At 49.0% G+C, this 13050-nt stretch overlaps 1 protein-coding gene across 1 annotated transcript; it reads right to left on the minus strand.

The window, feature by feature from the left end:
• Positions 1-564: 564 nt before the first annotated feature.
• SHOX (SHOX homeobox) lies at positions 565-11368 on the minus strand. Its single transcript, XM_068182632.1, has 5 exons — positions 10966-11368; positions 7589-7797; positions 3093-3150; positions 2914-3002; positions 565-1512 (listed from the first exon to the last, which is right to left on the minus strand). The coding sequence occupies exons 1-5, from the start codon at positions 11237-11239 to the stop codon at positions 1267-1269; spliced, it is 876 nt and encodes a 291-aa protein (XP_068038733.1). The 5' UTR covers positions 11240-11368; the 3' UTR covers positions 565-1266.
• Between the last annotated feature and the right edge of the window lie 1682 nt (positions 11369-13050).

The following is a 13050-nucleotide window of genomic DNA, read 5'->3' on the forward strand; positions in this document are numbered from 1 at the left end:
TTAATAACGGAATAAGTACGGCTATTTTTCTTAATCTATAATATTTACAGTATTGCACTTTACTGCACTTAATTGCATTTCACTAAAATTAATGCTGCATCAGTATTATGCCTTAAAACCATATGTCCATCTTTGTTGTATAACTCATTCTTTCTACATCCTGTAAAGCAGTGAGATTCTGATTCAAAGATCTAGGCATTTGGGGGGAAAAATGAAAAATTGACCTGTTTCTATGGCACAATACATCTCTTTGAGTTCACGTAATTCTGGCAAACAGGTGCATTTCTTATTGTTCCCATCTTTCAAGTTATCACTAACAATTAGTAACTTCTAGTCTCTCTTTTTTTCTTCTTTCAAAGGACATAGCCATTTGAGACACACACTTTTTTGTTATTGCTGCTCTTTTTTTTTTTTTAGGAAAGAAAAGAAGGAAAATAAAAATCTGCCTTGCCTCAGATCTGAAATTCCACATTTAAATTCAAACCAGTTCTGCAGCAGCAGCAGCTCCTCAGTGATGGAAGAGATTCATGGCAGTGAAATAATACTGTTGGCAACAAAGAAATGTCATCTTTAATGGAGACCAGCCCCAAGGATTTATTATTTATTATTATTACTATGTTTTGTTTAGTTTTGTTCTAATATATTTCTGATCTTCAAAACGTGTTTAGTTTGACACATGCACAAGGTAGCAAAACTGACAGCAGCAGATGACGTTATGCCGGAGCGATCACTTTTGCCAGGGTCAAAAATCCAAAGTGTCCCCAATGTTCACAGATTAACATAATTTAGAGATAGTTTCCTTTTTTTTTTTTTTTCTCTTTTTGTGATTTTTTTTTGTTTAACTCTCTTTTCTCTCTCCTCCCACCTACTTTGTCCTCCGAGGAGTCTCTGACGGGCGGCTCGCTGCTCGCGTGTGTTGTGTCCGGGGGCCCACGGCGGGCGAAGCGTCCCCACCGCGCCACGCGGCCGCCGAGTCCCTGGGGCCGAGCGAGCGAGCAAAGTGGCGCTCGCGGACCTCGGGGAAGGGGAAAGAAACAAAAACAAAACCAAAAACAAAAAAAAACAACAAAAAAAAAATAAAATTTAAAAAAAAAAAAGAGGGAGATAAGGCGGCAGGGCGGCCGGAGCGCTCGCTGCGCGCCCTGCAGCCAGGGAGGAGGAGGATGAGGAGGAGCAGCGGGGCAGAGCGGCGGTCCGTGCGGGTCACACGCCCGCCCGCCGCGGGCACCCGGGGCGGGGTGTGATGGGAGGCTCGGGGGAAGCGTGTCAGAGCCCCAGGGCCTCGGCGTGCTTCCGGGCCTTCAGCCGCAGGTCGGCGATGCTGGAGTTCTTGCTGTTGCTCTTGGCGGCGGCTGCCACCACGGCGGCGGCGGAGGCGGACTCCGCCAGGGAGGCGATGGGCAGCCCGAAGGGCGGCGGCGGGAACATCAGGTAGGGCGCGTGGGCCGCCAGGTGCGGGTGCAGGTGCGGGTGCGCGTGGGCCACGCCCTCCAGCTGCAGCTGCGCCTGGACCTGGGCGGCGGGGCAGAGACACGGCGTCAAGCCCCGAGCCCACGCATCCCCAGCCCCGACCCGCTCCCCCCGCAGTCAGGGCGGCAAACCTCTGCTCCCTGCTTCACCAAGGGCACAGGGACACGCTTGACCCTGCTCCTGCTGCTTTCAAATAGATAAATAAATACATACACGCACAAATAAATAAATATCTATATAAATGCGGCCCAACGAACGGGCGCCAACAAGTGCTACATAGCTTTTTTTTTTTTTTCCTTTTTTTTTTTTTTTTTTCCAGGGATGTTTATTTATACCTTGCTAAAAACTCTTTGGCCGTGGGTCCCTTCTATACCCGGCTAGTGTTTGCTTTGGAGCTTTCTAGACCTACACAAACACATTGGGTTGACTGAGAGATTTCAGCTTCGGGTAGGTTCGGGGAGGAGTGGGGGAGAGTTTATTTATGTATTTAATTATTTTGGTCCAAATATGTCTTTTAAAAAATCAATACAATTAATCTGTCAGCTCCACGTGTCTCCGAGACGGAGAAGGTGGTGGAGGATCCCTTTGGGCTGGAAAAAAATCAATTTCCCGATTAATTGACACAAAAAAAAATAAAAAAAAAATAAAAAAAAAAAAAAAAACGAGGGAGAGAGAGTTACAACCGGCTTGAAGCGGGAATGGAATTTCATCACCCTCATCCCGGTTTTCCCCAGCGGCCTTGCCCCGTGGCTGCGCCTCGCTGGGGCACGGACCCGGGCCCCGCTGTGGCGTTGGTGTCTGCGCTTTGCCATTGCCCCTGTCCTGGCTGACCATCAGGGTGGCAGAGCATTTGGGTGCAGGCTCCCCACCTCCGGGGTGGTCGCATCCATCGGAAAAGGACAGATCGCAACAGCCCGGCCCGGAATGAGGCGGAAACTACAGAGCAAGGGTCCGCAGAGTTTTTGCCCTCACGGTTTCGCCCGCCGGGTGGAAGAGCCTCCTCCCGCAGCGCTCTCTGGCGCCAGGGGGGGACCGAAGGCCCCAGGGCTGCTCGGGACTGAGCCGCTCCGTCCCCGCAGAGGGCGGGCGGGCTTGTCCGGGCACTGCGGGCCCACCCCGCTCGGGGAAGGCGATGCGCCCCCGGGAAGCCGGTCCGGTCTGCGGGCGGCCCTGGGGCCGTGTGCCAGCCCATCGCCCGGCGGCGCAGGGGCCCTTAGCCCCGCCGGCGCCTCCCGGGGCCGCGGGACCCCCCGCTCGGTCCCGAGGAGGGCTGAGCTCCCGAAAGCCGGGCGGGGGCTCCTCCACCAAGTTTTACAGCCTGTTTTTAATACGTGCCAACTTCTATATAAATGGCACTTGTAAACGTGTCCGGCTTCCTCCCGTGCAAACGAATGGGGGTCGGAGCTTACTGAGGGAAAGTAAAATAAAACCGGGGCTAACTACCTGTTGGAAAGGCATCCTCAGGGCTCCCATATTCACATAGGGGGCTACTCTGCAGGCGTCTAAATGGCTGGCGGTTCCCAGGATCACACCTGCGGAGAGAGACAGGGCCGGGTGAGTGGCGAAGGCGCCCCGGGGCTTTGAGGCCGCCAGCCCCCGGCCGGTCCGCACCCCTAACCCACCTTTGTGCATCTGGTTTTCCTGTTTTCGGCACTTTGCTCTCCTGTTCTGGAACCAGACCTGTGAAAAGAAAAAGCAAACAAAAACAAAACAACAACAGAAGAATGGAGGTGGCCTAGGCAGCTGCTAAGGGAGCATTTTCTCAGGAACTAGAGATGGAGGGGGGGTGAGGCGAGTGACTGCACAGCTTTGCTGAGGTCTCCCCTCGGGAGCAGTCGAGGGGATGAGCTCGACCCCGGGCGGAGTGAGCCCCTCTCTGTGCTGCTGTGGGGCTGTTTGGACGGAAGGTCCCGCTCCTTGTTGTGGTCCCTCAGTTGAACCTAAGAGTTGGGAAGCGCTCTCGCAGAGGGAGAGACCAGGAGCCTGCCGCGTAGCACCGGTCCCGGAGGGCTCCGTGTCCCCTGGGCAGGCAGAGGCAGTCTTTCTGCCACCCGTCTGGAGCGACACTTACAGTAAGACCACCCGCAGGACGGGTGGGACTCTCGTACCCTTCCTAATCATCTTAAGCAGCCCGGGAAGAGCCAGCGTGGGCCAGATCACACTCTAGGGTCTGGCCCCCAAGAGACTGGAGCTCCTGCCCTCTCCCGAGCTGGGCTTAAAATCGATGATCTCTGACAAGATGAGAGACACTCAACCTTCGCGAAAGGGTCTGAGTCATTCCCCGTTCCCTAAATGTTAAAGAAAACAAAATCTGCTTCTGCAGACTTCTGGCCAGACAAGAGCAGCATCTTTTGCAGGCTGGGATGTAAAGAAGTGCTCATACCCCTACCCCGAGGAACGCCTGTAATTCGATAATGCTTCCCCAGTTCCAGCCGTTCTCGCTCAAACAATCGCAGAACTTTGCAGTTGCCACTGCGCTTCCCGTGCCTCTTTTCCAGGGGCATTTCAGACCTTCATTACTCTTCCCCTTCTGCCGTGCTCTATTAACAGCTCTCCCCAAAACATCATCAGAAAAGAGGGCCAAAATATTTTGCGGGTCCTTATCTTTACACCAAAACCTACCAAATATGGACAAACATTGACTTTCACCGCTGATAAAATCTTGTGGCTAAGTAAACACCTACAACCTTTGATGTTCTTGCACTTGCCAAGAGATCATACGGTTAATTAATACTAACTGCACTTCCTACATCAAATTTTCCCTTCAAGCTTTCTTCAATTGCCTTAATGATGGTCATTTACTACGGAGTAATTAGTGCAAAGAAAGGCTTCCGAAGGCATTAATTACCTCGGGTACCTCAGTGATTTTCTTAAGTAGGAATTGGCCTTCTCTGATTTAGCGCACCATTTTTCCTGCCTAGAGTGACTGTGGGGGAAGCACGCACCGGGCGACTGCCGAGCGCAGCGGGTGCGGACAGACCGACCGACCGACAGACGGGCAGACAGACAGACAGACAGACAAACCCACCCGCCAGCGAATCCTGGTTCCTGTCCCTGACGGCTGTGGCCAGCGCAACCCTCCCCGTGCTCAGAGGGCATCGCTGCCGCCCCGCTGCCCTGCACAGCACAGCGCGGCACAAGCCTATTTTTCCCTACCAGCAGTACGCAATTTTAGCAACATGCATCGCTTCTCCTTTTAACTGGACATTTAGGGATTTATACACATGTACATATGTGTTTAAATATGAGCATGCAAAATATTATCGAGCTGTAGCGACAATAATACATCTTTTTTTACTGTGGTAAATCCTTGCAGGAAATCTCCTTGTGTGTATTCCCCATGCCCGCCCCCACCCCGCCTCGACAAAGCAGTGTAAATTGTCAGAAGAAATTTAAGCAGCGTTTAAACAACTTCTCTTGCAAATCAGAACATCTTTCAAACCGAAATTATATTTAAATCTGGAAAACGAAGTGGCCTTTCCCTTTAGCTATGAAAAAATAAGGTTATGAGGAATAAAAGTGATGAATTAGCCACTGCATTAAGCGATAATAAATCAGGCTTGGTGTGATTTGCGATCAATTCCAATTAGTCATGAATATGCTAAGTAAAGCACAGTACACTGTTTTAGACAGTTATTTCTTCATTAAGGATCACTCAGTGATTTCTTTCACAAATGCTCTAATCTGATTTCCTTTTGATTTCCATTAGAGACAGTGAATAATGACATTTAATTTAGCCCTGCACCATAAACCCAAAGATATTTGTTGTAATTGAATTACTGCCTGCTCCTCACTATGGTCTCATAACTTTCAATTATAACCCTGACAGCTGGGTGATATGAGTTTCCAGTACAACACTAAAAATAAAAGGTTAATAAGGACTAGCTACCATAGGAGCTTCAATTTATTTACAGCAAATTTCCACGCTAAATTGAAACTATATCCTTTAACAGCAAGGGACAAGAGGTTCAGATAGGAATTAGAGAACAATTCTGAAAGTATTAAGGAAAAAAAAAACAAAAACCACCAAACCTTTCCCTTTTCTGCTTTTTTCTTTATTTTTTCTGCTTCCACTTATTGATGGATATTAACTGTCTACTTATTTCCTAATTAATTGTCCATTTTCCCTCTTTTTCCTCTCTATACTTATTTTATGTACAGGGATTCTTTTTAATCTACACAAACCTCTTTTACAAAATTAATAAATACTTTTTTTTTAACCTCGGTCATAATCTCCTTCTGATTTTTGTTGTTTTTTTTTTTCTTTTTTTTTTTTCCTCTCTGTGTGTGTGTGGTGTTTTAAGATCTGTAAGCACTTGAAGCACCAATTTTCCTGTAACTATGAACATCCTGTTAAGGTGCTCCTCAGTAATAAAGTACTTGAAAGAAAGAGTGCAGAATTCAATTACAAGTAATTTATTTTTATAGAAACAGTACATCAAGGCCTTGGAAAGATATTACAGAGCCCAAGTAAGAAGATCTGGGAAGATGACATAAGAGTTGATGTCCCCTTCAGCAAAAGTTTAATCTTTTCATTAATTTATATGGTGTGGTTAGATCAATCTTCCAGGAGAAAGTAGGCCAGCAGCACTCTGAACCCCTGCAATATTCCCTGCAAGCTGCCATTCCTAAGGCATATGCCCAGCACCATCCCTTGCCCTGCTCAGTTTGTACTGAGAGTCAGAGGAGCTCAAGGGAGAATAAAACCTTGGAACCTTTTGAAAGAAGACCAAAGGAAAAAAAAAAAATCACAAAAGCAACTTAGGTACTCCATTTATTTCAGGATTTGCCTCCAGGAGACAGTTGTTTAAAGTGAGGTAGTGGCTTGCTCAGACAAATGCTGGCTGGGCAGTGTACACTGTCTGCTTGCCTTCCTCGCTTAAGGAGGGGCTCAAACAGACCCCTCTCCCCACTCCAGCTCGGGGCCCTATTTCTCCACTTCCCGCTGTGCCCCAGGAGTGAGGTGAAGTCATGGAGGCTTCCATCTATGCCCACAGAGCCATACCCATGCCTGTGTGTAGCTACCCGCACACTCCTATAGGCAGATATACATATACATGGGCATCTCTTATCTCCAGGGTGTGAAGGTGTTTTGTTCAGTGGTGGGGTTGCCTTGGTGACTTTTTCTTCTTGAGTTTTAGTTTGATTTGTGTCTGTTAGGCCAAGTACAGAATTTTAATCTAAGAAGAGATTTCCTTCAGGTTTCTCCTGCTCTGGGCCTGCTCAGAGAGCCACAGGTTGATCTTATTTTTTCTAGGTAGATTTTTGTTAATTATTTCTGTGTTGGGTTTTTTTTGTTTGGTTGAGGGGTTTTGTTTCTTTTAATATGACATCTGTTTTGTGGAAGCATTCCCTACTTGGCTTGGGGGAAGAGGGAGTATTTTTCCTCTGCATCAAACTGAAAATCAAATTTTAAAATAATCGATGTGGAGCCACCCAAACAGACAGCTCTGGTGGCCCCAGGACTACAGCAACCCGGATCTATTTCCAAGATTTCGAAGTCTAATTGGCATTTAGCTGTCTCTGAAGTGGGATGGGAGGGACGGGGGGAACCTCCACCAGATGGGGTGGCATGCATTCATATGCTTGCTGTGCGAATCAGAGCCGGCACCTTTCCCCCGGCTCTGGCTAATCCCGTCCCTCAGCACCCAAACTGTCTAGCCTTATTCAGGCGATTGTTTTCTGGCTTTTTTCTCTTTTTTTACCCCATAATGGCCCCATAATAGAAAAAGCGGGAAGAAAATAAGGATTAAGGGAGAATAAATGGCACGTTTGCAAGGGGGGGGGGGGGGGGAAAGAAATGAAAAAAAAAGCAGTTGTTCAGTTATTAGAGACTTGTCAACACTATCACCACCCAACCACCCTACCCCACACACATACCAAAAAAAAAAAAAATTTAACCGCCTTCCTAGGAAACGCTAGACACAGGCAGATATTACCAGTGCAGAATAACTGTTTGGCAGGACAGGTACAGCAGACTTGCAAACAGCTTTCCCATCACACGTGTCACCTCTACCTTCACCTCCCCGTTCTGCATGAAACGAAGCACTGTGCTAGGATCCGCTGGCAGTTAGGAAGTGAGGTGAGCACGTTTCCAGGAACAGAGCCTTTCTCTTACCTGAACCCTAGCTTCAGATAGTCCCAGCCTCTGGCTTAGTTCCTCCCTCATGAAGGCATCCGGATAGTGAGTCTCATCAAAAAGTCTTTCCAGCTCGTTCAGCTGCTCTAGTGTGAAATTGGTTCTGCTTCTCCTTTGTTTAAGCTTGGTCTGTCCGTCTTCATCTTCTGACTTCACATCTTCCCTCTTCTCTTTGCATTCGTAGATCCCTGCCGGGAGGGGGAAGAAGAAAACGACGCTGAGCCTCCCCTCGCACCTCTTCGAAATTTTCTCACACAGGGTTCTCCCTCCTCCCCTCTTCGTCCCCAAACTCAGCACAACTTGCGGGTGCAGCTGGCGGAGGGGGCAGGAGGTCCCCGGGCAGGCCCCGGAGGGGCGAGAGGGGCTGAGCTCCGCTACAGGCTCCGCGCCGGGCAGGGGGCAGCTCGCCCGAGGGCCGGAGGGAGGAAGGGAGCCGCGCTGCCTTGCCTGTCTGTTGCCCCATCAGAAAAGCTATACAGATAGATAAAATGTTATTTTCTTCCCAGGGTTAGGAGGAAGCCGTGCCTCTGGTACGGGAAATTCGGGGAAAGGGTTGGTAGGAAAATCGCCGACCCCCCGATACCTCCAGGCAGTGGGGAGAGGTGGGGGAAGGGGGTTTCTCCGGCGACGTTTTCTCCCAAAGAGGGTTATGCAAGAAGCTCCCTACCGCCGTCATGGTGAAGCCACGATGATAGTATTTGTCTCGTAAAAGAAACTTTCCCTGGGTATGAGAGAGAGACCGCCCGTCTCTCTTCTCCCTAACACCCCTCTTTCCCCCAAAATACCGGCCAGCAGGTCGAAACCCCGGGGGAGGCGGTCCCCTGCGGCCCTGTGCGGGACAGCGGGCTCCAGGGCCATGGGTCACCCCCAGCCCCTCCGGAACAGCAGGAACCCTCCCAACCTTCAGGGACTCCAACGGGGCTCGTGGAGAGCTTGCGACCAGAGGCAGCCGCTGAGAATGCTTGTCGCGGGCAGAGGGGAGGCTGTGGGGGCAGCGGTAAAACAGTTGCCCTTTTATGCCTTGGGTAGGGAGATTTCTTTTGCTTTGGCATATTATTTCCTACGGGTTTTATTATTATAATTTTCCCCCCTTTTCCTTAATGTCGGGAGGCCTAAGGAACTGTCCTTCTTTCAAATCCAGCTAACGAAAAGAGGAAGAGATGCTGGAGCTAGGGACACCACTTTAGGGTGAACCGGTTCCCCGGGATCCCCTGCCTGCCTGGGGCGCCCCGCCGGGTGCGCATCCAGCGCGGGCACCAGCGGAGTCCCGGGACGAGCCTGCCCTTTGTCATGCCTCACCTTCTGGGTGATGTGGATTTAGGGGGAGTCGCATCTGCGGATGATCCCGAATTAATTCCCCTTTTCCTCACCAAGTACACAGGTATTATATACATATATATGTATGTATACACACAGAGAAACGTTCTCATGAACATATATTAACCACATTAACCTATATACTTAGGAGCATTCCAAAATGCAAATTATAAACTGCAAATCGTAAGTTAACTAAACGTAATAAAGCGTCCTGAACTGCATCTGGACTTAAGTCAGGCCGGACCCAAGCTGAAGCATTCGTTTTCACTTCCAAAATGAAAACTGTCCCTGGCCGTGATCGTTTCCGCGGGCTTTGGGCTGATACTGGCTACATAAAACTTTGGGAAGGGTCTGGCCTCCGGATGGGGATATTCGCTCGTTGGTTTTAACGGCGTTTTGTTCTCATTTCTCCTGTAAAGGGAATCCCTGTGAAAAGACGAGGGTGCTAACCCAGCAAATGCCTAGGGAAAATCAGGCGCGTTCAAAAGCTGTCTCTTTTCCGAGGCTACAGCATGTCCGTGATAGGTATAAAATATTAACTAGCATATCGGTGGGACTGAAATCACACGCCGGAATCAGTTGAAATTAGACTGAAACCTGGCATGAATTTAAACTGTCACAAGCATCTCAGCTCTTTCCAACTCCTCCCTTCCATCCCCACCCCCAACCCCTCTCCGTAGATTAGATTAGCTAAACATACAAGCCAGAATTTCGATTCACGGGGAAAAAGGGAGAGTAGTAGAGGGTTTTTTTTTCGTTCCTTCTCATTCTATTTTTAATTCCTGAAGCATGTCCTGCTTTCATGATTTTTTTTTAAATTATCACCTGCATTGAATGATTGTCTTAAACTGAATCTTGTCGGTTTTCAGTCTCTCGACTAGAGAAGGAAAATAAGCCGAGCTGAGAGGTATTGGCTTGTGCAGAAATATGGGTACCCGAATATGGGATTATACCCCGTTCTTCTATTTCGGGAGCAGGTAGAAAAGAGAAGGATTAAATAAAAGTTTGGGCTGTAAATTAAATCTCACAGTGTTATATTAAACAAGATCAAACAGTAGGAAACAGCTGAAAGGCTGGTTGTTGTTCCCCAACCTATTAACCGATTTTTATTACCATAAGCTAGCCAGTAGCTCCCCAGGCAGGTCCACCTGTCTAACTTGCCTAGAGACACTTTCTCAACTTTCTAATCCCCCCGTCCTTTTAATTCTCTCCTTCCCCTGTGAGCCTGTGCGGGATTTTTAGTTGTCTTGCTTTTAAAAAATATGTATTTTTTTAATTATCGTTGTTGTTGCTTAGAGAAGGGATGGCGTTTTGCCCCTCGGTCGGCGGGGTGCCGAGCTGCCCTGGCCCAGGTGAGAGGACTGGCAGGGGAGCGAGGGACCAGTCGGCCGGTGCCTCTCGCCGCAGCAAGGTTCTGTCTCACGGGGTTCGGGCAGCTGCCCCACAGCCAGGCTCCTCTCCGGCTTCTCGTGCCCGCCGGTCGGAGCCTCTGAGTAGGACAGGCTGACCGACCCAAGACAAAATGTCCAGAGAGAGCCATCTCCACCTCCCGCTTTCTCCCAGAACAAGCAGCAGCATCCTGACGGCCCGGAAGCAGGAAGAACAGGTCTCCTAAGGCATTAAACTCCCCGGACAAGGTTTCCTCGTACAAAAATATACAGATAGACAAAAACGTCTGACGTGCTGCGCTGCCCCCTTCCCACAGGCAAGAGAACGCCTAACGCACCGGATCGATTTCGGATGTGAACGGGGGCTGGCGGGGGGGCAGGACCGAAGTTGTGACTTGTTTTTCACGGCTACGCTCACGTTATGCATGCAGGAGTACGTGTTCCTAAGCCTATGTTCCCGCCGCCGCAGGAGGGAGGTGGCCGCAGGAGGGAAGCAGGATGCGGGACGCGATCCCGCTCGCCCGGCCGGGGCCGGAACCGGGGCCGCGGTGACCAAATCGCCCCCACTGCGGAGAGCCGGGGGCGGCTGGGGAGGGGACCGGGGCTGCCGGCGAGAAGCGCGGGGCGGAGGACTTCCAGCCCTGCTCTTACCTTCCGCTGTCCTGCCCGTGTTGAACTCCTTCAGTTTGTCCTTGTCGCTCTCTACGTGGTCTTTGAAAAGATGCACCGGGCAATGGTTGCTGCTCTCGGTCATGTCCTGCAGGTTAGAATCAGAGTTTCCAAGCTCCCTAGAGCGAGCCAACCCACTCTCCAAAACTTCCCTGTACGTGATCGTCTCCTTCTTGTTGCCGCTGCCACTGCCGCTGCTGCTCTCTTTGCTTTTCTGGTCAAAAGATTTGGATACAAAAGCCGTAAGTTCTTCCATGGCTGCCCGGTGATCTTATCCACAGAGATCCACTTGTTTTCAATCGGAGATGTGGCCGTCCTCTGCACGCTGTTTTTGCACGTAGAAGATGGGCTGTATAGGGTTAGATCACTCCTGCTGTTATTTATGCCTTTCAATTTGAGATCACACTATTTATACATGGCTACCTCAGCCCAACCCCCAGCTCTCCCTGTCTCCAGCAATTACTGACTGCTCCATAGTCGCAGGCGGACTCCGAGCAGCTATCTCCCCCACCTCAGTCCAGCAATTGGCTTTCTTTTCATTTCATCACTCTTTGGCATCTTTGCACCTTGATTTAGGGAGGCAAAGAGGCAACAGTGAAAAGGAGGGGGGGAGAGGGAGAGAGAGAGAGAGAGAGGGAAAGGGAGAGAGAGAGGGGAATAAAAGGGAGGGAGGGGGGAAGAGGAAAACATGAAAATAGGTATCTACATTCTGTAAATGGGTTGCAGAAATGAGAGTCGAGGAAGACTTAATTGATTTTAAGGACATCCTGTGCGTGGCAACACTGAGTAAAAACGGACCCACAGCTAACCAAATAACTGAGCTCCTGCAATTAAATGTTTCGCTGTCAAGAGGAAAGGAAAATGAGTGTTCAATAAAAAAGGTAATGAATAAAAAGCCGGAGATGTGCATTTTTTGTAATCATTGGAAATTCTACCTGATTTGCTATTTAGCTAATTTCTCTTAATTAAACGGTCAAAATAATCGGCGAAACAAAAATGCTGTTTTAAAAGTGTTGCCTGTTCTGGCTGGCGGCGGGTGGGTGGGTGCACGGAGGGGGACGTATGCTGCAGCTAAACAAGTTGCGAGGTGCCTCGGAGATCCGTGTCGGTGTGTTCGGAGGATTTGGAGTGGGTCTTTTGGCTGTGGGGTATCCATAGGTAGGGAGTCTCTCCAGATGTATGTGAACATTGCAGGATCTGTCGCCTTGTTTATTGTTATTATGTTGTGTGAAGGTACTGTAGGGGGAAATTAAAATTCTAAAATATTTCTCTGGATATCGAGCTATCCTGCTGCATGCAGCAGAGGAATAATTTGTTAACACGGGAGTGTGTACACGACAAATAGAGCATTAAACCTTTTTTTTTTTTTTTTTTTTTTTTTTTTTTTCCAACGAAACATCCTGCTGGAATTAACGTAGAACTCGCAATAATTTCCCCACCTTGCTCTTTTGCTCTTGGTAGGCTGCAGTTATTTTTGTTGTACTCCTGGAATAATTATTATTCTGTGCGCTTGAATAGCTGCCTGAAATTCGTCTCCAGATAACAGCGCCGGCATTTCCAGCGCCTCTCCGCACCGTTTGATCCACATGCGGAGCCGACTTCCCAGCTATTTATTTCTGTCTCTTCTCTTCCGGCTTTAACGCGAAGGGCTATTCGGTATTTGGAGGAATTTTGTTTTCTGGTCGTTTGGCTTTTTACGTCCTTCTAGTTCCCCCGCCTCGAGTTTGAGATAATCAGAGCTCATCATCACGCCACCCTCTGCTCTGAATCGCAACCAAAGCAGGCTCCTTGTTGGAGCAGGGGGCCATTGTTTCTTTTCCGGGGGTGTGTGAGACTATTCTGAAAATTAGCAGAATATTAAAACACTAAAAATACGTTTAATTAATCCAAAGGTGCCCCCAACACCAGAGTTAACACTTCCACAGGGGGAGGGGGGAAAATAATAATCGAGGAAGCAATTAATAAAGGGCTTAAAAAAAAATCAATCTCCCCCTGTGCGAATTTAAAATGATTATCTAGAGGACAAGGATTGATCATTTGATCTCGGCACTGCGGATATCCCTGACA

This window comes from Anomalospiza imberbis, chromosome 2 (assembly GCF_031753505.1).
Source record: "Anomalospiza imberbis isolate Cuckoo-Finch-1a 21T00152 chromosome 2, ASM3175350v1, whole genome shotgun sequence".
NCBI lineage: Eukaryota > Metazoa > Chordata > Aves > Passeriformes > Viduidae > Anomalospiza > Anomalospiza imberbis.